Consider the following 26,224-nt stretch of genomic DNA (forward strand, 5'->3'; position numbering starts at 1 on the left):
GATGAACTGATACGGCCAGTATCATCATTGCCCCAACTCTAATATTCTGCGTGTCAGCCTGGCTCCCTGAGCCAGACCTGGTTTCCTCCCTCCTTTTACTCTCCACAGCTAGCTAACTACCCCTGTCCAGAGCCATCCTCCCTGGGTCTAATTTCCATCTTTCCCAGGACCCTGACCCACAGTACGGCCCCCACAAGCCCCCTTCATTCTAAGCCTGATCTAACCCTTCCCTGCCCCTGCTGCTGACAACCCCTTCCATGGATCCCTGCTGCTGTCTGCTCCGGTCTACTACCCTTCCTCCGCTCCGCTCCCACCACCCAGACGCAAACACCTCTGCCTGCTGTGAGTTTCTAAAGCTCTTCACGCTCTTCTCCAACCCGGGCCTTTGCTGACACTGTTCCTCTACCAGCCACACTCTTCCCTCCTGATCATCCACTCAGCTTCCACGCTTCAGCATCAACGTTCCCCTGACACTCCACTCCCCACACCTCTGTCATATCACCCAGAACCAGGGGTCTCATGTTTGAAGCACCTGTCTTCCGTTTCAAATAATCATTGCCGTGTGTAATTGTTAGTTCAGCACCTGCTTCTCCCTGAGGAGGGTAGGAACTAGGCTGGTTTGTGCTCCTGGCCCCATGACAGTAGACACTGAATTAATATGCAATCTGTTGACCAAATAAACAGTGCACAAACTGTCTCCAAAAATCTGAGTTTAGTTCAAGAACAAACAGCTTCCCCCTAGTCGCTTCCCAACTGCCAAGAGCCCCTCCTCCCCAGCTTGGGCTCCAGATCTGGGATGGGATGAGGCGGAAGGTATCTGCATCTCCTTGCTTTTACTCTTTAAAAAAAAAAAAATGAGAAAACTCAGCAGAGGGACGGTGACCAAGGAGGAAATGGCTTGCAAGGGTCCGGGTTTACAAAACAACAACAACAACAAAGCAAACAGCCAAAGTCCTGAGATTCAGCTTATGCAGTCCTTCAGTGTAGTTGCGCGTCTCGGAAAGGTGATGTTGAAGATTCAGACTCCAGCTTCTAAATCCTCAGTTTAGAAGCTAACCTGGGCGTAGCCAGAGGGAAGGCGAGGATCCAGTCCCAGCGTTGAGTCTTAGGTCCAGGGAAGGTTCTGTGGGTCGGGCCGAGGAACCCGAATCCACAGGACTAGGGTGAGCTGCCTTGCCTTGGGGGCGGGGCCCAAGCCCTAGGGGGCGGGGCCTAACCTGACTCTCACACGCTGAAGGGCCCTGAGGGTAATTTAAGGCGGGACTTTGACCTCAAGGGGTGGAATCAGATCCCAAGGGGCTGGGCCTTGTCCTGAGGGGCGTGGTCGGCACCAACAAGATGCTCCTCCACAAAGCTTTATCCTCTTGTACTTTGGAGGAGCATGGTCTACTCCTTCAGGATCTTGGAGGCGGACCCAGGCCCTTGGAGGCGTGGTCTAGGCCTGAGTGGGCGGAGCCTGAACCCGGGGATCCTCAGGGCCTGGCGCGTTCAGGCCCGCGGGGTCAGAGGCTCCACGTTGAGCCAGATGCCGTTCTCGGTGCGCAGAATGAGCTCCGGCTTCCGCCGCACCTTGCGCGTGCGGTCCACGCTCAGGCGGAAGCGCAGCAGAGTCAGCGCCACGACCACTCGCATCTCTGCCATGGCAAAGCTCTGCCCAATGCAGTTCCTGCAGGAAGGGTTCAAACGAGAGGCAAGGATCCTTAGGACAGGTCTCTGGACATGACCCTGGAGTCGAACGTTCAAATCCTAGCACAGCCTGCTACTATCAGTAGGGCCTGATGGATGACGGCCCTTGTCTGAGCCTCAGTTCCCGCTTCCATAGAACCGAACGAAGACCACATCACAGAGCTGTTAGAAGTGTGTGAGCCCAGAAGCCGGGGTCTAACATACAGGAGGGGTACCCTCTTATCGAGGACGGAATTACAATCTGATGCTGAACCCTTGGTTCCGTCAAGGGTACAAAGGGGACTTGGGTTGCCAGAAATTACCTGTGGGTGAGACTTGGTCTCTGCTTCCTTGAGGGCACATCCCTGACCTGACACTGGCCAAGTCCCTCCCGCTTGTGATGATGTCTGGGCTTAGTAGAGGCCTTACCTGGGACCTGCTGAGAAAGGTACGTAGGCCAGCGGGGAGCGCTGCTGTGGGGTGTCTGGGTCAAAGCGATAAGGATTGTACACCTAGATAGGAATTGTCTGGGTGAGTCAGGGTTCTGGCCCAACCATACACCCTAGCCTGCACCTCTACCTCTAAGGGCTCCTGCAGCTGGAACACCTCGGGGCCATCTGTTCCAGTCTATCTCACACACTACAGCTTAGCCATGCCTGTCTCCTTCTGTTGTCCGGCACCGGGCTTTTTTCTACCTCAAGTCCTTTGCACTTGATGTTTCCTGAGCCTGGAACAGGACTCTCCCTGTTCTTCATACTCATTAGGTCTCAGCTCAAACATCATCTTGTCTTCAAGGCCTCTCCTGATCCTCTGAACTGAATGCCCCCACCCTATCTGTTTTCACTTCCTTAAAGCATTTAGCAATTCCCAAAATGATCTTCTCTATTGGCCTGTCGCCCTGAGTTTGACTTCCAGGTCCATGAGGGCAAAGACGGTGTCATTGTAGGTTACCAGTGCTGAGCAGAGCACTCAGTGACTATTTGTTGACTTCCTGAGTTAACAAGGACTGGATGGAACAGTGGAGCAGGAGGGCCAGTCCCTACAAGCAGCCCTGAGAAGGAGCCAGAGCCATAGGAAGGCAAAGGTAGGAGCTTACCTTGGAGTCAGGCCACACTAAAGGGTTGTAGTGTGTCCCATAGATGCTGAGCAAGCAGATAATACCTGTAGGGACATTTGGAATCAGTGGGACCCAAGGGAGTCTTTGGAAACACACACACACACACACACACACACACACACACACACACACACACGGGGGGGGGGGATAGTTATAATAATAAGGGGATAGTAGTAGTAATAATAATAATACTGACAATAATAATTTGTTTTAAAGAAACTGACCCTCTACCATCAGTACCCTCAGATCCAGCCCTGCCTCACCCACCCCTTCCTTTCCACTATGGATACAGACACATCTGCCTCCTTCACACACACCTAGATTTCCCTCCATAATGACTAGCTATATCAACTTGATACAGTCAAGTTGATCACTTGGAAAAGGAGTCTTAATGAGGGATTGCCTAATTAAATTGGTCTGTACGCATGCCAGTAAGAAATTTTCTTTTTCAATATTTGTTTTTATTTTATATGTACTCTGTGTGTGTGTGCATACATGATTTATGTGTGTGGGTGCCCACAGAGGCCATAAGTGAGTGTCAGATCCTCTGGTTCTAAAGTTACAGGTAGTTGTGAACTGCCCAACCAGGTGCTCGGAACTAAACTCAGTTATCTACAAGAATAGCAAGTGCTTTTTTTTTTTTAGGTTTATTTATTTATTGTGTACATGAGTATTTTACCTGCATGTATGTATTCATACCACATGCCAGCCTGGTGCATGTAGAGTTAAGAACAGGGTATCAGATTCCCTAGAACTGGAGTTACAGATAGTGTGAGCCACCATATGGGTTCTGGGAGCCAGTGCTCTTAAAGTACTGAGCCGTCTCTCCAACCCCCATAAAAGATTTTTTTAATTGGATTATTTAAGGTGGGAAGACACACTGAATGTGAGTGGCACCATTTCATGGGCTAGGACCTGGACAGAATAAAAAGGAGAGAATTGAACACTGGCGTGCGCAGAGTCATTCACTGCTCTGTGCTCTTGTCTGTGGCTGCAATACAACTAGCTGTTTCAAATCCCTACCACCCTGACCCATCTACCATGATAGACTATCGCCAAATAAACACTTTACCCCTAAAATTGCTTTTGTCAGGTTATATTGTCACATTGACAGGAAATGAAAGTAAGATGTCCTCAACACTAGCAGCAGACACACAGGAATTTTTCCCCCTCACAGGGATCCTGCACCCACAGCAGGCCTGGCCCGACCCCTGTAAACCACGCCGCAGCAGTGGAGGGCACAGAACAGGCACCTTTGGGAATGATGCGCCCGTCTGGCAGCTTGATGTCCTCGGTGCATCGGCGAGATATGAGAGTCACAGGTGGGAACTGTCGGAGGCTCTCTTTGATACACATGGTGGTGAAGGGCAGCTGAGTCAGGTCATCCCTGAAAAGAAAGGCATTGTGACTCACGCACACATGGGAATAGTTTTGTAAGACCAGTTCAAAAGATCCAGAATGGCCCCACGGCTTCTGCAACGTACAGATGTCCCAGGCCGGGTGTCCTGAGTGTGGCTGACCAGAAAGGAGTGAAGATGTTCTAAAAGGACTGCACCACTCATTCTGACCCTCAGACTGCTGAAGCCATGGAGTCCTAGAAACTGGAATTCCCCCAGGAATCTAATGCCAGGAAGGGAAAACGTAAAGGCTAGGCCACCCAGAAGGGAAACTCTCCCAGAAAGAGACTTACGATTGGACCACTTTACAGAGCATATGATGATGAGCCGATCGGGGTGGGACCACACCTTGACAGGGCTGCTTGCACACACATAACTTGGGTCTCTACTTAAACCTTAACCCCATTCCAGGACCCCAAAGATGGACTTTGGAAAGAGTCACTGTTACTCTTTGTCGTCTGCCCCTTCCCGATGTGGCCACATTGAACAGATCTCCCTTTTCTGTTTTCCGTTAGTAATTTGGCTGTTTGAACTGAGTAATGAATGGAGAATGGGCTACTGAACCTGGTTTGTTGCAAGCATGGGCTGTGACCTCAAGCCCATAACAAACTTAGGATGCAGAATATCTGACCACCAGCCAGGCCTATATTCCAGTTACCCGGGAGGCTGTGCTAGAGAGTGAGTTCAAAGTCAACTTAAGCAACTGTGTGAGGCCCAGTGCTAAAACAAAACAACAACAAAAACAAACAAACAAACAAACAAAAAACCAGAAGAAGGCAGTGAGATGGCTCAGTGAGTTGAGGAGCTTGCTTCCAAGCCTGGCTATCTGGGCTCAATCCCTGAAGAAGGAGAGAACCAACTCGTCCTGCAGGTTGTCCTCTAACCTCCACATGCATGCAGTAGTACACACATGCATGCAGTGGGACACACGTGCATGCACACACACACACAATAGATAAATAAAGAAATGTAATAGAAACAAAAAAGCAAAAGACGACTGGGAATGTAGTTCAGTGGTGGTCCAATGGGTTGGTATACGTGAGGCCCTAGGTTCAGACAAAACTATCTGACCATCAACCAATCACAATCGTGACAAATGAAGACAGCAAGCAATGGGGCTGCTGCTGGGCCCAGCGCTCACCTATTGGTGAGTTGGTGAATCGTTGTGCCATCACGGGAGGTACCAGGGCAGCTAGGAGCCTCAGAGCTGCAGCAAGTTACTAGCTTGTATGCATCCTTTCCAGGTTTCATTTGTTGCATTTTCTGTTTTATTGCTGATTTCAGAATAGTTTATTGTACTCAGAAACCCAAAATGGACTAGTTATAACTATTAGTTCATTTTTCAAAATCAAGACATTTTCGTGTGTGTGTGTGTGTGTGTGTGTGTGTGTGTGTGTGTGTGTGTGTATGCATTTGTTGATGTGTGATGGGGTGCATGCATTGGGGCGTTTATCCAAATATGTATGCATATGTGTGGAGGCCAGAACCTCCAATGCTCCAATGTCACTCCTCAGGCACCATGCACCGTCTACTTTTTTTTTTTTTTTTTTTTTTTTTTGACAGGGTCTCTCATGGGCCTAGAATTCCCTGATTAGGCTAGACTGGCTGCCCGGTGAGCCCAGAAACCTGTTTGTCTCTGCCTTCCCAGAATTGGGATTATAAGAGTTTGCCACCATATCCAACTGGTTATGAATAAGAATGGCCCCCATAGGAGCCTATATTTGAATGTTTCATCATCAGGGAGTGGCATTATGTGAAAGGATGAGGAGGTGGAGCCTGGTTGGTGGAAGTATGTCACTGAGAGTGACCTTTGAGGTTTCAAGGGCCAAGCCAGGCCCAGTATCTCTCTCTTCCTGATGGCTGTAGATCCAGGTGTAGAGTTCTAAGCTACTTCTCCAGCACCATGTCTGCCTGCATGCCACCACACTTCCTGCAGTGATGAAAATGAACTAAACGTCTGAAACTGTAAGCAAGCCCCAATTAAATGCTTTCTTTTATAAGAGCTGCTGTGGTCATGGCGTCTCTTTATAGCAACAGAACACTGACCAAGACGCTAGCTTTTATTTTGTAACATGAATTTTCTTTCATGTTTGAAAGGCAACATTTTGCCAACTGAGGCATCTCCCTCAGAGATCCTGTTTTGGAAACAATGATTCATATAACCCAGGCTGGCCTCAAACACAATATGTAGACAAGGCTGACCTTGAATGCTTCCGGCTTCAGCCTTTGAAAGTTGGAATGGCAGGTGTGCCACCATGCCTGGCTACAGGGCTGTGCTCTCTGTATCACTCAGAGTCAGCTCCCATCTCAAGACTGTCTTCCTATTCTCTGTTCTGCACTTTGTCTCTGCATCGTGATCACCCTGGCATGCCATTTCCACCCAATTGAAACATCGTATCCCAGAGGGCGTTGTGTCTGCAGGCATTACTCTGCGGCCAGGGGGCCCTTCCTGCCCACTTGTTGATGACTCGCCTCCTCCATAGTGTGCCAGTGCACACAGAACTTTTTTTTACTCTTCTGGAATCTGCATTGAGAAGAACAGGCCCCAGAGTAACCCCAGATCATAGAAGAGTTAGGAGATACCTGGAAGAGACCTGAACCCAGCCAATGATTTGGAAGCAGCCCCACTCCACACAACTGACCCAGTGGTCACACACACACACACACACACACACACACACACACACACACACAAAATCGTGTGTGGGTAAAAGCGATAACTAAATGCTTGCCACAAGCCACTGGATTTGAGGGATGTTTGTCATGTGGTGGGACCACAAGAGTTGGTGATGGAGTGGTTCTGAGAACTGCTGAAGAAGGGATAGGCATCTCAGCTAGTCTCAAGAACTGGAATTCCGAAAGCTTAAGGGACTTGTCTAAGGACACATAATCAGAATGTCGTAGCGCAGAGACTCACACTCAAGACCCTGGCTTCAGTTTTCTCCCTGCAATCCTCCCGACCCTCCCAACTGACCAGTCCAGCTCTTCCAGCTCCCGGCCCTTCATGACTTCTTGGATCTCTTCCCGGCACTTCTCCTGGTACTCGGGATACTTCGCCAGGTTGAACAGCGCCCACGACAGCCCACTAGATGTTGTATCGTGACCTACGGGCAGACAGGTGTAGTGGAGCTACTACCTCCAGGCAGATTAGTGTTCCCTGAGGTGTTCCCCACACCAGGAGGACAGCGGCACTTCTTCTCGGCCTCACTCAGCATCCTTACCTTCAAACATGAACGTGTCTGCCTCAGCTCGGATGTCCTCATCAGACAATTCCTTTCCCTCTTCATCCTGCAATGGTGGTGGAGGATGCTGAGCCCATTTTACCCCACTTCCTACATCCTAGAGGTTCCCCAAAGTCAAATCTACCTATTTATCTATCTATTTTCCCATTTGACTTTTTCTTTTCTTTCTTCCTTTCTTCCCACTTCTATTTTTTTACTTTTATTTATTTAGTGTATGCACACATTTATTTATTTAGTCTGTGTGTGCGTGCATGCATGCATTCCTGCATATGCTATGCTGCACATGTGAGAACCAGGACAACTTGCTAAGATCATTTCTCTTCTTTGAACATGTGGGTCCCAGGGATTGAACTCAGGTCATCAGTCTTTGCAGCAAGTGTCTTTACCTGCTGAGCCATATTCTCAGCTCATCCCTTCTACCCCACTCTCCCGGAGACTCCATATGCACCCCAGACTCATCTCAGTCTCCCAAGGGCTGGAGTTACAGGTGTGCACCACTGTGCCTGGCTTTCCATCCACCCCTCTCCTAAACTACACTGGGTATAAATACTCCTAGCAGAGGGAAGGATGCAATGTACTATAAAAGAGATGAAAGGGGGAAAGAATGTCAAAGGGAGTTCATACAAGCATCACTTGACAATTATGTTACAGTTCAAAAAACGAATGGAGACAAAAAGATGAATCAGTATGTAAAGGCGTCTCCTGCCCATCCTGACAGTCTGAATTCAATTCCCAGAACCCACTTGGTGTGAAAGAATCAACTCCCATAATTTGCCCTCTGACCTCCACATTCATGCTGTGGCACATGCATGCTCACACACCTTCATGGACTAACAAAATAAATAAATGAATGAATGAATAAATAAATAAATGCAAAAAGAAGAGGAGGGGAAAATGCATTAGGCAATTTCACCATTTACATAAGCCAACAGATACAATTTCACTAAGTGATTAGGTGTGTGTGTGTGTGTGTGTGTGTGTGTGTGTGTGTGTGTGTGTGTGTTGTTGCAGATGGAGTCAGGGATGTGCATTTCCTAGGCAAACCTGCCTCTCAAGCCTCTCCTGGGAGATACTATCTGGGGTCAGAGAACAATTTTCATAGGTCATGATACATCATGTGAGTTCTGGGGATCGAACTCGTCATCAGACTTGCTGACAAGCCTCTTTACCCACCTAGCCACCTTGCCAGCCCTTCTCCTCTTTTCTTTCCTCTTTCTTCATTTTGATCCTTTCCATTTCTTCACAGGTTATGTAGCCCAGAGTAGTCTCAAACTCACAATCCTCCTGCTTCAACCTTCCACGTTCTGGGATTATGTGTCACCAGACCCAGCTGTTCTAAGTTACCTAAGATGACTCAACCCACACAAGGGCCATCATCATCTCTGCACACCGCTGTTTACTGTCTCATGCTGCACACCCGCATTTACTGAGTAGCTCCTGGCAGCCATTTATCCTGCTGGATAACCAACAAGTTTGTCATCAGGTCTTATGAGCACCAGGATACAAGAGATGGGTATGGTGATCTCAATCATATACCCTCTGAGTGGCAGAGCCATAGCTGGAATCCAGAACTGTATCAAAAATTCCACACAAGAGGCTAGGCACACACCCCTGTGATACCAGCACTAGGGAGACAGAGGCAGGAGGATCAGAAATTCAGAGTCATCCTCAGCTATACAAGGACTTTGAGGTTAGTATTGGCTAAACTGGACACTGCCTCAAAAGGAAAAAAAAAGGCAACAAACAAGAATGACTGGGGAAATAGTTCAGTAGTTAAGAGCACTTGCTGCTCTTGTAGAAGATCTGGGTTTGGTGTCCAGCACTCAGCAGCCACATCAGGCAGCTCACAACTGCCTGTAACTCCAGCTCCAAGGAGTCTGACCCTCTTCTGGACCCTAAGGGCACTTGTACTCACACATACACATGCACACATGTTTAAGAGTGAAATAAATGTAAAAACAGCAGGCTGGCGGGATGCTCAGTGGGTAAGAGTACTTGCTGCACAAACACTAAGACCTAGTTTAGATCTCCAACACATATTATATATATATATATATATATATATATATATATATATATATATATATATATGCCATAGCTTTGTGTGCATTGGGGACAAAGACAAGCAGATCTCTATTGCTGACTGGACAACCAGACTAGATGAAATGGCAAGATTCCAATCCCAAGAGAGACCGTGACTCAAGGCATTAAGTCAGAAAGCAGTAGAGGAAGATACCACACTTCCTACGCTGGCTGCTGAATCCAAATGTGCATGTATAGGCACTCACACCCACACATTCACATACACAAAAATCCACAGAAGGATGAGCCGTAGCTGAATGATAGGGCACTTGCATAGTATTCTTTATGCCCTGGGTTCAATTCTCAGAGCGCCAACGATAATAAAAACAAGAGTGTTTTGACTGGAAGTTTGTTCGGTGGTTACAAGCACTTGCTGCTCTTCTAACGAGCCCAGTTCAGTTCCAAGCACCTGTGTCAGGGAGCTTCCCTAGCTCCAGGCTACCCAATGCCCTCTTCTGACTGCCCTGGGCATGTGTACTTGTGCGCACATACCCATGCATAGACGCATGGTTAAAATTAAGAGTGTTTGCACAGAACCTATAATCATCTTCCTGTCTACTTTAAGTCACCTGTAGGTAACAGAATAGCTGGGCATGATGGCATATACCTATGATCTCACCACAAAGGAAGCTGCGAAGGAGGATTATAGACTGTGAGTTTGAGGCCAACCTGGGAATTGCTGAGGGAGAGGAAGAGGAAGGGGGTGAGGATGAATAGATTAAGCTGGAAAGATGGATCCGCAAGTGAAGGCACTTAGCCACCAAGCGTGATAGGCCCGAGTTTGAACCCTGGAACCAGACCCGCATGGTTGAAGGAGAAAACCAGCTCCACAAGTTGTCTTCTGATCTCCATAAAAGCTCCCTAGCATGCACACACACACACACACACACACACACACACACACACACACACACACACACACACTGTTTTTTGAGACAGAATCTCAGTATGTAGCCCTGGTGGTCCTTGATCTTGCTTTATAGACCCCCACTGGCTTCAAACTCACAGCAATCTGCCTGCCTCTGCTTCCTGGGTGCTGATATTAAAGGCGTGCACCACTTGCCTGGTCAATGACTATAATTAAAATTTTTTGTTTCAAAAGAAAAAAAGCTGTGCATGTATCCAATATAGACCTCACTCAATGTATTAACATCAGCTGTCTGAGCCAGACTCATAGCCTACTTAAGTTTACAGGAATGTTCCACAGAACAGACCACACTCTAGACTATAATGGGGCTCATTTAAATTAAAAAGACCGAAGTACTCTGTTGTGACATCTGAATGAACCCACCCACATTGTGCCCCTACACCTGGCTCCTTCCTGTAATCCCCAAGAGTTTGAGCATCTTTTTTCAGCAGTGGGTGCAATTCCCATGCCGGGCTCTAGGGGCAGAAGCCCGCTTCCACCCAGCCTTACCTTGGCCATCAGCAGCACATCGATGAAGTCCAAGGTTTTGCCTTGCTTGGCCTTCAGCCACGCCTCGGCACCCTGCTGGCGCAGCGCCCGCCGCCGCTCCTGGATGACTTCGGTGGTGAACTTGTGCACGGTGTCGCAGGCCTGACGGAAGCGCCGCCCGTCGGCCGTGAGGTAGTAGATGAAATCCAGGTAGTGATGCAGGCGGTATTGGCGTTTCACCACCAGAGCGCTCAGTTCGATGATGGAAGAGATGTAATCGCTCATTCTCCTGCAGAAAGAAGGGCAGTCAGCCACCCGCGCGGCCCAGAGGCATGCATGGGGTCCAGCCTCTGTTGCATGATGACAGACAGAGGTCCTGTATTAACCGTATTTTGTTATTTTCTTTAATTATTTTTTATTTTATGTTTGTGTGTGTTTGCCAGCGTGTATGTCTGTGCACCAACTGTGTGCAGTGCCTGAAGGGACCAAAAGGGAGTCTGATCTACTGGGGCCGGAGTTACAGATGATTGTTAGCTGCCACGTGGGTGTTTGGAACTGAATGATGAGCTCCCCCAAAGCAGCAAGTGCTCTTAATAGCTGGGCCATCTCTCCAGCCCCTGCATTTTCGTTTAATCTATATTCTCTCTCTCTCTCTCTCTCTCTCTCTCTCTCTCTCTCTCTCTCTCTCTCTCTCTCTCTCAATCTCTCTCCCTCTCCCTCTCCCTCTCCCTCTCCCTCTTCCTCTTCCTCTCCCTCTCCTCCACTTCCTCTCCCTCTCTATCTCTCCCCCACTTCCTCCCCCATCTGTGTGTCTGTCTGTCTGTCTGTCTGGAGGTGGACTGCAAGGCTTTGCATATGCTAGGCCAGCACTTTACCAACTGAGCTATATCGCCAGCCTTTTTGTGTTTTTGAGACAGGGTCTCTTGTTGCCCAGGATGGAGTCAAACTCACTATGTAGCAAAGACTGACCTAGAGCTTCTGATTTTCCCTGTCTTTTTGCCCATCAAGTGCTTGGATTACAGGCATGCACCACCACACATGACTTATTTTATTTAAAGGGCTTTGTCTTGTTTTGTTATTCTTTTATTTTTATTTTATGTATATGAGTGCTTTGCTTGCACATCTGTGCACCACATATGTGTCCCTGGTGCCCTCAGAAGTCAGAAGAGGGTGCTAGATCCCCTGGAACTGGAGTCAGAGGTGGTGGTGAACTGTCAGATAGGTGTTAGGGAATCAAAGCTGGACCCTACACAATACCATCAAGTGCTCTTAATCACTGAGCCATCTCTTCAGCCCGTATTTTCAGTTTTAATTATGTCTTGGGGGGAGGTCTGAATGTATGTGTGTTCACCACCTGCATGCAGGATGCCTAGGAGCCCAGAAGAAGGTACCAGATTCCCCCAGAACTGGAGCTATAGGTGGTTTGTTAACTGCCCATCATTTGTGCTTAGAACCAAATTCTGGTCCTCTGCAAGAGCACTATGTGCTTTTAACCACTGGTTCGTCTCTTAAGCCCTGTACCTGGCTTATTTTATTTTATCGCACAAGACTAGAAATGGAGCCGAGGGCCTCCTACATGGGGCCCTCCACCTCAGAGCTTCACAGCCAGTCATAACAAATACCTGGGGAGTGAATGAACTCAAGTTCAGTCAGGGAAGCTGCCACATTATTTTATCCTTAGAGCGTTTCTCAAAGTCAGGTATTCTCATCTTTGTGTAGCAGAGGACTGGCGTGTGGGGGCAGCGGCTCACTCCTGCAATACCAACACTAAGGAGATGGAACCAGGGAGGATCAAGAGGCCACCCTGGGTACAGAGTGAACGCCTGTAGGACGGGATGGAGGCCTGAGCCAGCAGTAAAGAGCACGTGCTACTCTCCCAGAGGAATCAAGGTTGATTCCCAGCACTCATGGTGGACAGTTCACAGCTTGCCTGTGACTCCAGCTCCAGGGCATCTGACACCTCTAGGCTGTGGGGACACCTGCATTCATGTGCACATACCCCTGCACAGACACGTAGGCATAATGTTTAATGACAGACAAGCTTTTAATACATATTTTTAAAGGAGGAAAAGAAAGTGAAGATGAGGAAGGAGAAGGAGGGAGGATGGGGGTGAAAAAATAACAATACAGGAAGGAGATGAAGAAAAAGAAGAGAAGGAAGAAGAGGGGATAAGAGGGAAGAAAAAGGATAAGAAGGACAAGAGGAGGAAAGAGAAGAGGAAAGAGGAAGGAGAGGGAGGAACTAAAGAAGGAGGTGAGCATTTCCGGGCTGTACCCTCTCTGTGGAGGAATGAGGGAGAGTAGTGTTTCCTGAGCATCTACTAAGTGCCAAGACACTGGCTGACATCGTTTTACTTACTTAATTATGTATTTATATGGGGGTTTTGCTTGCTTGCTTGCTTGCTTTTGATACCAGTTCTGAAGATATAGCCCAGGCTACCCTAGAACTCACTAGGCAAGCTGGCCTTGACTCAAAGCGATCTGCCTGCCTCTGAGTCCGGAGTGCTGAGATTAAAAGCCACCACCACGATGCTCTATGGGGTTTTCTAAGCTGTCCAGGCTGAACTCAAACTCAAGATCCTCTTGCCTCAACCTCTCTAATGCTAGGATCATGGGTGTGAACTACCACACCCAGCCAAAATCTCGTTTAATCCTTTTTATAAGAGAACTGAGGCTCAGCGAGGTGGTGTCATCTCGGGGGGGCCACCCAGGAAGAAAAAGAAAGAAAACAAGGCTGTGGGTGCACAGCCCGGCTTGCATCACAGCAGGGAGGGTCCCTCTCTCCTCCCACCCCCACCTACCCTAGGGGCCACACTCACTCCTGGCAGTCACTGTTGTAACTGAACACACATTTCTGAAGGCTGTCCAGGGTCAGGAGGCTGACGTGCTCGAACATGTCAAAGGAGGCCGCCGAGCCCTCTGCCAGATGCCGCCGCCATTTAGCCTGGAAGGGAGACCCAAGGCAACCAGGCATGAAGACCACAGACCACAAGCTGGTCAGACGGGAGCAGGCAGGATCCTCACCGCCAATCCAGTTCAGGCGTAGCAAGGGACGCTGCCCGCCTCCGCTCTGAGGCCTTCCCAGATGAGGCCAACCTCCTCCCCACTCAGCCTCAGGACTCACGTGCATGATGTCCGTGCACTGGTTGAAGATCTTCATGTAGGGCTTCAGGATGTCAAAGTGGAAGGCGGGTGTCAGCAGACGGCGATGCCGGCTCCATTTGTTCCCTTTGCTGAGCAAAAGTCCATCCCCTGAACCCAGAAAACCAAGGGCTACTGGCCTCTCCTCTCCCCGCCCCGCGCTGAAGCGCTCCAAGAAACCCCATACCCTTCTCTGATTTCGTGTAAAAGGCAATCATTTTGGCTCCATGTTCAGTATGAGGTGTGTTTAGAGGCCATTGGAGATTCACAGATAAACAGGAGCCACACACACCCCACCCCACACCCACTTCTTCCCCATCTGCCAACTGGTGCCTGCTTCACGTGATCTCAGTTCATCCTAAGATTGAAAGCTACAGGAAGCCTAAGGCCATGTGTCGGAAATGGAGGGAATCTTCAGACCCAAGACACACATCACATGAGGCTTTGCGTCCTGAACTAATGGGATGGGAATCTGGGGAGGGGACAGGGCTAGACACTACTCACTGAAGATCTCAGCCAATGAGAAATCCAAAGGGCAGAGAAATGTTAGAAATATAAAAACCAGGGGCTGGAGAGATGGCTCAGCAGTTAAAAGCACTGGCTGCTCTTCCAAAGGACCTAGGTTCAATTCCCAGCACCCACATGTCATCTCACAACTGTCTGTAACTCCAGTTCCAGGGGATCTGACACCTTCATACAGATATGCATGCAGGAAAAACACCAATGCACTAAAAATAAATAAATTTTTTAAAAAAGAAATATAAAAACCAGTTTGGGATCAAACTGAGTGGGTGGACAGCCATTTTGCCTATTCTCTGTGCTAACAGCCAGCTTTCCAAAGTTGTAAAATAAACAGGTTTACTTTTACTACTCTGAGTATCCTGTACTCTTATGAAAGGAAGACCAGCATCCTTTCTTCAGCACTTACCTAACCACGGCTTCAGGAAGCTGTAGAAAAACTCATCCTTGGGCGCAATGGCAGCTGTGGATAAAGAGGAGGCAATGGGCATTCCAGACCGAGTTCTGACCTCCGCCTAGGACTTTCTTGGGCCTCTTCTCTAGGTTCCTGCCTCCCATCTCACCCCACCTTCACACCTATCACTTGAGAAATCTTACAACATGCTGATCTGAACTCGAGTCTCTCCTGCTCACACACCTCCCATGGCTCCCCATTAATCTTGTAAAAGAGCTTTTGGGTTGGGCATGGTGTTTTATGCTTGTAATCCCAGTAGCTGAGATACTAAATCAGGAAGATTACTGTAAATTTCAGGATAGCATTAGCTATATACATAGTGAGTTCTAGACCAATCTGGGCTGCTGTGTACTAATAGCTTTTCTAAATAAATAGATAGATAGATAGATAGATAGATAGATAGATAGATAGATAGATAATAAATAACTTGGACCTGCAAGATGTCTCTGTGTATAAGGGTGCTTCCTGCCAAGGCTGATGACCTGAGTTTAATCCCTGGGACTCAGAAGGAAGGAGAAAACTGACTCCCCCCACAACTTGTGCTCTGACATCCACATACATAATGCAGGGCAGACTCACACACATGTGCACACACTAAAACTAAATATAAAAGAAACCCAAGCTTTAGAAAGAAAATATGTATTTATTTATATATGTGCGGCATGTGTAGGCACACTCGTGCCCTGGCACTTGTATGGAGGTCAAAGGACAACTTGTAGGAGTCAGTACTCCCCTTCCATCTGGGTCTCAGAGATTAAATTCAGTTTGTCAGGCTTGTCAACAATTGCCTTTACCCGAGGAGCCATCTCATTGGGCCTGAATGCCGGACTTTCTTATATTAAAATAATAAAAATAATAATAATAATAATCCATGCTCAGCCTCCCGCTGACGGCTCTGACGCATTCGGTCCTGCATCCAGACTCTTCCGCCCAATCCTTCAACAATCTCATAGCACAGCATCACTCACCGCCAGGCCACGTTCCCATAGGAAGGACGACACGCCCTAACCCTCCCAGCTATCAGCTCTGGCCCGGCATCTGAATCACAGCTATAATCCCACAGCCAGCCTCACCTTCCTGTCTGTCTGACATGCTGGCCTGCTGACAGTGACAAGAGCCTCTGCCGCTGCACCCAGCCATCACCCGCCGGCACCTGGACAGGGCTCATTTTCAAAGCCATCGGTGATCAGCCCTGGTCCAGACGTTGCCCCGAACAGACATCTCTATCCTCCAGCTCTTGTCACTCCATCACACAGGACCTCTCTGCTCCTAAACAATGTCAGGTGCCCCTTGTTGTTGGGGAGCATATCTGTGTTCCCCAAAGGTCAGATGCTGAGGCCAACGTTTTAAGTCAGCTTGTGATACAGCTTGTGTGAGGCTCTTTCTGATTAAACCAAAAGCCAGCTAGTGAAGTACTTGCCTTGCAAACAAGACAGCCTGAGTTTGGTCCCCAGAACCCACATTTAAACGACGAAGCTGATAAGATGGTGAGTGGGCCAATGAGATGACTCAGTGGGTAAAGGAGTTTATAGTCAATCCTGAACACTTTCCTTCTGATCTTGGGTCCCACAAGGTGGAGAGAACCAACCCCTCTGGGTTGTTCTCTGACCTCTTCACGTGAGCTATGGCCCTTTAGTGCCTCCTCTGCCCTCCCCACATACAAGACAAAAATTTAATTTAATTTTTTTTTTTTTTTTTTTTTTTTTTTGGTTTTTCGAGACAGGGTTTCTCTGTGTAGCTTTGCGCCTTTCCTGGAACTCACTCTGTAGCCCAGGCTGGCCTCGAACTCACAGAGATCCGCCTGTCTCTGCCTCCCGAGTGCTGGGATTAAAGGCGTGCGCCACCACCGCCCGGCTAATTTAATTTTTTAAATTGCACTTACAATCCCAGCAATGTGGGGCTGAAGAGAAGTGAATGTCTGGGGCTCACCGGCCAGCCAGCCTTGGCAAGCTCCAGGCTAGTGAGAGATCCTGTCTCAAAAAAAAAGATGGGAGGCACCTAGGAATGACAGCTAGGGTTGTCCTCAGGTTCCCACTTGTGCACATGTATATACACATGCTCCCAGACCAACACGCACACACACACACACACACACACACACACACACACACAAAAGCTGGATACTGCCAAGTCACAAATTAGGGGATTTGGAAGGTCCCATTCTCCTTTTTTAACCTGCATCTACCATGATAACCATCCGTCATGGCTGGATCTGGCTGCCGTGATGACCAAGAAGCTCCAGGGAAGAGAACACGGCAGCTTTGAGTGAGCCTGCACTAATGAGGCAGGTCATGGGGCCGAGGGGCGGGGTGTGTGTGTGTGTGTGTGTGTGTGTGTGTGTGTGTGTGTGTGTACACCAGCAGTTCTTCGAGGGAAGAGACTCCAGGGTGTCCTACAGCAACCGCATGCCAGGGTGAACTTCCTGCTACCGATGGCTGTGGGCCATCAGTAATACCATCAGGCCTGGTATTATACTTATGTTTATTTTTGTGAGCTGGCAAGTCATAAGCTTTGCAATGAGATCTAGGAAGGAACCCCATGTCACTGTGGGACACCAGGTCCCCAAGACCTTCAGAGATGGGGGTGCTATTTGGCACTATGAGGTTAAGAATATCAGGTGTGGATCCCAGATCTTTGTAGATGATGTTGCAAAGACTGCTAACCGAGGAAACTCAGAGAAATCAAAGCTGACGCAATGAGCTGGGCGTGGTGGCACATGTCTGCAATCCCAGGAGGAGGCAGGAAGTTCAGAAGTTCAGGATCACCTTGGGCTACACAGTGAGTTCAAAGCCAGCTTGAGACACCAGAGACTCTGCCTCAAAAGAAGAAAAAAGAACCTTTTCCATTCAGTAAATGAATGAATGAATGGATCAAAGGGTGAGTGGATCAGAGGAAAAATAGGAGCTGGAAAAGTGGATCTGAAAGTAAGAGCACTTGTTGTACAAGCATAAGGGCTGAGTGTCGATCCCCAAAACCCAGGGAAAAAGTCGGGGCCCAGAGAGCTGCTTCAGTGGGTAAAGATGCTCATCGCGAAGCCTAAAGACCCAAGTTAGCCCCTCGGAACCCCCATGGTTGAAGGAGAGAACAGACTCTTGCAAGTTGTTCTCTCCCCTCTGCACACATGCTGTGGCTCACACCTACCCTAACACACATACAAAATCAATGAACAAAAACGCTATTAAAAAAAAAACAAGTCAGGCATGGCTGCACGCACCTGTGACCCCAGCGCTGGACAGTGAGAACAGAATCTCTGAGACTCACAGACCACCAGTCCAGCTGAAAATGTCAAGTCTCAGGTTCATTAAGGACTTGTTCCTTGAACTACAAGTGTGCATATACACACACAGACACACATGTATGTACACTTGTTTTTAATTTTAAAAGAATAAAGAAAAGGAAGGAAGGAAAGGAGAAATGAATAGTTGGATGAATGGATAGGTGGGTGGGGTTGGTGAGTGGATGGGTGAGTGAATGGGTGGATTGATGGATGGATGAATGGGAAAAGGGATAGGTAAATGAGTGGGTGGTAGGTGAATGGTAGATAGATGGATAATTTAGTGATTGGGTGGGTAGATATTTAGTGAATAGATGGATGGATGAGTGGGTGGGTGGATGAATGTGTAGGCAGATGAATGGGTTGGTAGGTAGTATGGGTAAGTGGATGAAAGGATGATTGGGCGGGTAATTGGATGTGTAAATAGACAGATTGGTGCATAAATGGGAAAATGGGTAAGCAGATAGATGGGTGAGTAGGTAAGTGAGTGGATGGATGGATGCATGGATGGATGGATGGATGGATGGATGGATGGATGGATGGATGGATGAAAGCATATGTGTGGATGGATAGGTGCAAGGTGGTTGGATGGGTAAATAAACGAATACGTGGAAAATTGCATGTATGCATGCATGGATGTATGGTTGGGTGACTGGGTAAGTGGATGTACAGATGAGTGGATGAATATGTAGACAGATGTATGGATGGCCAGAGGGAGGGAGGGATGGATAGATGGATGGATTAATGAATACCATCCCCCTTGTACACCATTGCTGTGGAATATTAGTTTAAGATGTGTTACATTTGTTTATGTTGTGGAATATTTGTTTAATGATGCAAAGGTGTGTTGCATTCTTTTATGTTGCATTTGTTTAACTCTATAAAGCTATGTCACTTTGCCTGCCTAAAACCCCAGATGGGTCTTAAAAGAGCTGAACAGCTAATAGCTGGGCAGGAGAGGGACAGGCAGACTATCAGGCAGAGAGAATAAATAGGAGGAGAAATTTAGGAGAGAGAAGAGCAAGGAGCAAGAAAAGGAGGAGAGGAGGACACCAGGAGCCAGCCACCCAGCCACACAACCAGCCACAGAGTAAGAAGGAAAGAAAGATATATAGAATAAGGAAAGGTAAAAAGCCTAGAAGCAAAATGTAGTTAAGGAGAATTGGGATAATTTCAGTTAGAAAAGCTGGCTAGAAACAAGCCAAGCTAAAGTCAGGCATTTGTAAGTAAGAATAAGTCTCCATGTATTTATTTGGGAGCTGGGTGGCAGGCCCCAAAAGAGTTAAAACACACACATACACACACACACACACACACACACACACACACACACACACACACACCAAAAAAAAACTATGCACTATAGAAAGGTTCGAGTGAACAGGCACCCAAGGATGTTTGTACACCCAGCGTGACTCAGCCACCAACGCACACTTCCCTGCATTGGCAAACCGCATGCACAGTCATCCTTCATCAGTCACCCCTTCTGTTGCCTTTCTGTGCCCAACCCATGCAAGGTGATGCCAGTGATCCAAGGATGGCTCAGCTCCACTCCCTGCCTGCAGGAGCTCCTGGGTGGGGTGGGAAAGGGAAGGAGAGGCCCACACCAGCCAATTATCAAAATGGCCAAGAGTGTGCCAGATGCTAAGAAAGCCACAGAGGAAGGGCTACCAGAAGGCCAAAGAGGCTTCCGAGCGGAAGTGGCACTGAAAGCAAGATGGCAGGACCGTCACCTTTCTCTGTGGAATCCAGGCTAAACTAGTCAGGAGTCTTACTGATACTCAGATTTGGCCCATCGCTGCCTGGCTCACACACCTGCCATTGGCCCTAGCACCCCAGGATAAAGTGCAAACCCATCTGCTTCTTTGTCCAGCTTCATCTTAACTCTCAGTCTTATTTCCTACTCCCCCAAGCACATCCCCTCTACTCCATCCAATCAAAGCACCTGAATTCCCCTAGCACCCTCCCACATCTGTACCTCTGGACTGACAAGCTCCTCTGTCGGCTGATTCGTTACTCTGATTACAATTATCGCTTATTGGCAGCAAACACTTGTGAATTGAATACTTGGGAAGCCTGTTAATGAACAATTAATGCACAGCCACTGTGAAAAACAGCAAGAGAATTCCCTAGAAAGTAAAATATAAGGCTGGGGAGTATGGCTCAGTAGGTAAAACACTTGCCTCACAAGTGTGAGGACCTGGGTTCGGATCTCCTGGAGCTGTTTAAGACCACACAGGGAAGTACCCCTACAGTGAGATGGAAGGTGGGAACAGGTGAAGATCCCTGGCCAAGAGCAATGAATGAGAGACTCTGCACCCCAAAGATGACTCAGCAGTTAAGGATGCTTGCTTTCAAGCCCCGTACTCATACACGAATAAAAATAATAAAACCTTTTTAAAAAGTCAAATACAGGACTAAGAGACAGGGCTCAGTAGCAGAGTGTTTCCCTACTGTGCTCAAGGCCCTGAGTTCCATGCCCAGTATCAGGGAGAGAAGGGTGGAGGGGGGCCAGCAAGATGGTTCAGTGGCTTAAAGGCACCTGCTACACAGGCCAAGCAGCCTGAGTTTTGTCCCTGGGACCTCCGTGGTAGAAGGAGAATTGATTCCCACACGTTGTCCTCTGACCTACACACATACACACACACACACACACACACACACACACACACACACACATACACACACACAAATAAAAATAAATCTTATTTTTTTTAAAAAAGGAAGGAATAAAGGGACAAAAGGTGAGGGGTGGAGGGGAGGTGTCTGTGAGAGCACAACCCTGTGCATGAATGTTCACTGTAACATTCATTGTTCACAACAGCCAGCAGGTAGGTGAATAAGCAGAGTTGGATCCATCTACACAATGAATCATAAAAAGAGCATAGGGCCAATCTGTACAATAGTGTGGATGGACCGGGAAGACAGGAGGACGACTAAGAGAAACCAGACACAATAAGGTCTGGAAGCAGCAAGTCCATCTAGACAGAAACCAGGTTCTGGGAGCCAGGAGATTCAGCAGGGAGGAACCAGAGGCAAGACCGCCGCAAGTGCGAGCTACTTGAGGGAATGATGAAAACCTTCGAAACTAGAGAGAGTGAGTTGTTGCCCCACCTTGTGAACACACCAAACCATCGGTGATGGTTCACCTAAGAATAATGCACTGCACTCTGGGCCAGTTCTGCCTCAATAAGAAAAGAACACAGCGAGGGGGAAGGGGTCCAGCCTGGGCAACAGTGGCAGTGGCAGGTGGGCAGGCCCACAGGGAGGAGCAGGAGGGCGAGACGCTCTGGGACCCCACACCTCGCTCCAGGTTGACTCAGTCGCTCTCAGCTCTCCATCCTGCACCTCCACATGGAGAGGGTGGAGAGAGAGTGCGGCGGGAACCAGGCCTGTTTGCCAAGTGCCTGAGCACAGCTGACACTCTGTCTGGAGAACTCAAACCAGCCCAGGAACCTGACAATGAGAGGAGGAGGAGGAAGAAAAGGATTGGAGAGGAAGGGAAAGAGAAAGAGAAGAAGAAAATCAGTAGAAGAGAGAGAAGAAAAAATGGGAGGTGTCTCAGAGGGTGCTGCCAAGGCTGAAGGCTTCAGCTCCACCCTCAGGACCTATTTGGGAGGTGAGAACTGACTGACTCCCGTGATTTTATGCATATATGCATGTACACACGCATACAGGCACACACACACAGTAAAATGTAATAATAAACTGTTTTTAAGGCACAAGAGAGCAGAGTGGTGGCACACATCTGAGAGGATCTTTGGTGTGAGCCAGCCTAAGCTACACAGAGAGACCCTGTCTCTAAATACCAAACCAGTCCCCTCGGGGCTATGAAGACAACCAGCTCCAGGCAAGGTCATTCTGAGGATCCACTTTAAGGGGAATAGAGTTGGCCAGACTCACTCACCCTAAAGGATTAGGACTGAGGATGTCTAGAAGACAGAGACCCCTGGAGGATTTGGGAAGGACTTCCTGGAGGAGGGGGCCCTTGGAGCTGGGTGCTGAGAATGAGTGAGAACTCACCAAGCACACTTGGAAGGTAAGTAGGGACAGCAGATAGAAGGATCCACATCTGCCTCCCTGCCAGCCAGCTGTCCACTGGATGACTGAAATGCTTGGCCATGGTGAGCAGGTCACAGTCTTAATGAGGAGAATACCAAGGCCCAGGATTGAGCAACACTTACTTACCCAAACCTGGATGAACAATTTGGATGAATGAATAGCTTGGATGTGACTTCCAGCAGGTGCCCAGCCTTGCAAAGTTCCTGAGACTCTTACACACTGTCACATGTAACAACAACTTTGCCCATGTTGTTCTCACAGCCTGTATTGCCTTCTTTGGTGAACTTCTGTTCATCCCTCAAATCCCTACTCAAGTAACCCTTCCTCTGGGGCACCCTCATGTCTATAAATCCCAGGAAGGTTCTGGGAATTGGAAGTTCACTCATCCCCCCGAGGCCCAACCTGCCTACCTGAGGCACCCAACACAGACTTCATGTAATCAGGATGGACAAGCACCAAGAGAGGCAGGAAAGGTCCAACCCATGCCAGGACGATGTGGTGCATGGTATCCAGCACTTTCTTCTCATTCTGAAGGCCCTTCTCATTGGGAAGATACTATGGCAGACAGAAAGGGACAACGAAGATGTGACAACTCAGCTTAATCTGCCCCCGCCCCCTCCCACCACTGCCTCTCTCCTGCAGAACACTGCAGACCACGGGTCTCTTGCTGCCTTTCTCTGAGTCTCCCCCTCCTCTAAAAATAAATTAAGAGCAATGGGCATGGAAGCCTGGCTCAGGGGTAGAACTCTTGCCTGGGATTCGTGAGAAGGTGGATTCCAAAGATAGCATAGCAGGGGGAGAAAGGAAGGGAGGGAGGGAGAGGGGGGGAAGGGAGGGAGAGAGAGACACAGAGAGAGACAGAGAGTAGCAGGCACAGCAACGGTAAGAGCTGGCATTTATCAGATATTTGCTGTATGTCCTGTTTAGTTTTGTCACCGGGACATCCGAGGAGAATCGAGGGATTGCCCAGATCTGACTGGCCTGTAACTATGTGTGTGGGGAATTGTCTTTACTGGTAACTGATGTAGGAGGGTCCAGCCCACTGTGGTCAGTACCACCCATGGGCAGGTGATCCTGAGTTTGTATAAGAAAGCTCCCCAAAAGCTCCCCAAGCCAGGGGGAGCAAGCCAGTAAGCAGTGCACCCCCATGGTTTTCTATGACTGCCCTGACTTACCCAGTGATGGACTGTGACCTGGAAGTGTAAGTGAAATAAATCCTTTCCTCCCCTAAGCTGCTTTGAGTCAGGGTGTTTTATCATAGCCACAGAAAAGCAAAGTAGAATACAATGTTAGTAAAAATAAATAACTAGATAGATAGATAGATAGATAGATAGATAGATAGATAGATAGATAGATAAATAAATAAATAAATAAATAAATAAATAAATAATACAATTAAACCACTTATAGTGGCAAATGTCTGCTATCTCAGCACTCAACAGGTAGAGGGCAGGAGGATCAAAAGTTCACTATCATCTTTAGCTACATAATAGGTTTGAGACCAGATTGTGCGATTTGAGTTCCCTGCAGAGAGAGAGAGAGAGAGAGAGAGAGAGAGAGAGAGGAGCTGGGCCTGGTAGTGAGTGCCTGCGATCCCAGCACTAAGGAAGATAGACAGTTGTAGAAGCCTGGGTTACATACTGAGACCCTTTCCTCAGGAAAACAAACGAAGCCCGAAAGCAGAGATGGCTTCCTGCCGATATGCACTTGGAGATTAGCGTGAAAATTCATCCAGCAGAAAAAGATATTCTGACAGAGAACACAATTGGACGAAGGACCAGAGAGTTGACAAAGGCCAGCTTCAGAAACAGGAAGTGAGTTCTGGAGACTGTAGGGGGATGATAGGACAAGTCAGGAGGTTGGGGTTCCCAGTCCAGCAGGCTTTGAACCCTATCCTTCCTCTAGACTGTCATGGGGAGCCATGGTGGTGTATGAGCAGGAAAGGGTTGGAATGATTGGAATCCAGAATTTCTCAGGAAAGCTAGAAAATGGCAATTTCAAGGCCAGCCTAGAACACCAAAGACAAGGTCTTCCTATGCTGCCCAAGATGAACTTCTGTGTTCAGATAATCCTTCTCAATCAGCCTGAGTAACTGGGACGAGTGGTTTGTGTCGCCATGCAAACTAATCTTTATGTCTTGAATGGTGTGTGTGTGTGTGTGTCCCTAAGCTGGGGCACTCAATTCACATTTAGTGCCCCATCTTTCTAAAGAGACTCTTACTGTCTCAGGTATGGTTGCTCACAACTGTAACCTCAACACTCATGAGGCTGAGGCAAGAGGATTTGCTGTGAGCTTGAGGCTAGCCTGAGCTACATACGAATTCCAAGCCAGGCTGAGCTGCAGAGTGAGACCTTGTCTCAAAACAAAAACAAAAAATAGATGAGTCAGGCATGCTGACCTATGTCTGTAACCCCAGCATTCAAGAGGCTGAGGTTGAAGGGTTATGAGTTTGAGGCCAGCGTGGCCTACATGACAAGACTTTGTTTTAAAAAAAAATCAGCCGGGCGGTGGTGGCGCACGCCTTTAATCCCAGCACTCGGGAGGCAGAGCCAGGCAGATCTCTGTGAGTTTGAGGCCAGCCTGGGCTACCAAGTGAGTTCCAGGAAAGGCGCAAAGCTACACAGAGAAACCCTGTCTCGAAAAATAAAATTAAATTAAAATAAAATAAAATAAAAAATAAAAAAAAATCTAATGCAAGGAAAGAGTTAGAATCTCAGTGTAGTATCATAGCATTCCAATAATGAGAGTAGTTAGGTATGGTGGAGCACGTCTTTAATCCCAGCACTTGAGAGACAGAGGCAAGCAGATCTCTGTGAGTTCAAGGCCAGCCTGGTCTACATAGCAAGTTCTAGGAAGCCAGGGATACATAGAAACCTTGTTTCAAAACAAAACAAGCAAAAGAGCAAGACTAGAATCACCCTGACAGGTAAGGCTAGAGAAACACAATCTCCAGGAGCCCCCTCCTTGCTCCCACTCTAGGCTCCAGACCCCAAATTTTATGGGCATCAGTACCTCCCTGCTACATTGGTAGCTATAGAACTATAGAAAGAACTATTATTATTGTTGTTGTTGTTGTTTTTGTTCTGGGCATGGATCATTGTCTTTAAATGACAATCGGTTACCCCTGTCACTGTAATGTCACTAGTGTGCCAGTAGGTACATCTTGCCTGGCAGGTCTTTATTGTAACATTCAGCTCTGAGTAAGACCACTGATGCAGCTTCCAGGACTAGGAAAGCTAGCCAGCACGGGGTACGAACTTGACTTTATAGTCAGCTCTGCCTCCTCCCAACGGTGTGACCCTGGGCAAACTGCTTGCCCTCTCTGAGGTCTGGTCTCCTACTCCACACAGGGAATCTGTGTCTAACCTTAAACCCACCCCGCCACCAGGTCTGCCCCTGCGCACTCACCATGCTCACGTGGCCCAGCAGCCAGTGGCGGCCAGGCGGCTCTGGGAAGCAGCTCAGCCTGCGACAAAGGGTGCGGAAGTCCCAACATAGTTTGAATACCTGCAGTAGCAGGCGGAAGAGGAAGAAGAGGAGGAATAGCAGCAGAGCCGACACAGCATACACTCGAAAGGCTGTCTTCTCCAGCCCCAGCAGCTGCAACAGATAGTCCGTGATGGGCAGCATCCTAGAAGACACACGGGGACCAATCAGCGCAGCCACACACAGGAGGGTCCTTCACTTTGCCGGCACACACGTCTTTCTTTAAAAGACAAAAGCAACTTTTAAAAAGGGCTTATTTTTAATGATGTGTATAACAGGGGTGAAGGAGGTGCGCTTGTGAGTGTAGTGCTTGTGGAGGCTAGAACAGGGTTTGGAGTTATAAGGAGTTATGGGCATCCTGAAATGGGTGCTGGGGGCCTCAAACGCG

General features: G+C 48.2%; 1 protein-coding gene across 1 annotated transcript; it reads right to left on the bottom strand.

Moving 5' to 3' along the window:
- Positions 1-878: 878 nt before the first annotated feature.
- On the bottom strand, positions 879-25,980 carry LOC131900598 (ultra-long-chain fatty acid omega-hydroxylase). Its single transcript, XM_059251897.1, has 12 exons — positions 25,759-25,980; positions 22,760-22,904; positions 14,969-15,022; positions 14,024-14,151; positions 13,719-13,843; positions 10,921-11,188; positions 7,401-7,467; positions 7,154-7,283; positions 4,036-4,169; positions 2,762-2,826; positions 2,095-2,177; positions 879-1,666 (listed from the first exon to the last, which is right to left on the bottom strand). Exons 1-12 carry the CDS (start codon positions 25,978-25,980, stop codon positions 1,489-1,491), a joined length of 1,599 nt encoding a protein of 532 aa, XP_059107880.1. The 3' UTR covers positions 879-1,488.
- Positions 25,981-26,224: the final 244 nt, after the last annotated feature.

Source organism: Peromyscus eremicus, unplaced genomic scaffold, assembly GCF_949786415.1.
Source record: "Peromyscus eremicus unplaced genomic scaffold, PerEre_H2_v1 PerEre#2#chr22_unloc_1, whole genome shotgun sequence".
Taxonomy (NCBI): domain Eukaryota; kingdom Metazoa; phylum Chordata; class Mammalia; order Rodentia; family Cricetidae; genus Peromyscus; species Peromyscus eremicus.

What these genes read in the sequence shown, in the direction of transcription:
- LOC131900598 (XM_059251897.1), bottom strand. Translation starts at nt 25,980, where the DNA reads ATGCTGCCCATCACGGACTATCTGTTGCAGCTGCTGGGGCTGGAGAAG. An exon ending in TACAACAGTGACTGCCAGGA is followed by an intron (nt 11,189 to 13,718) that starts GTGAGTGTGGCC and finishes TTCTTTCTGCAG; the next exon opens with GAGAATGAGCGATTACATCT. An exon ending in AGACACGTTCATGTTTGAAG is followed by an intron (nt 7,284 to 7,400) that starts GTAAGGATGCTG and finishes GTCTGCCCGTAG; the next exon opens with GTCACGATACAACATCTAGT.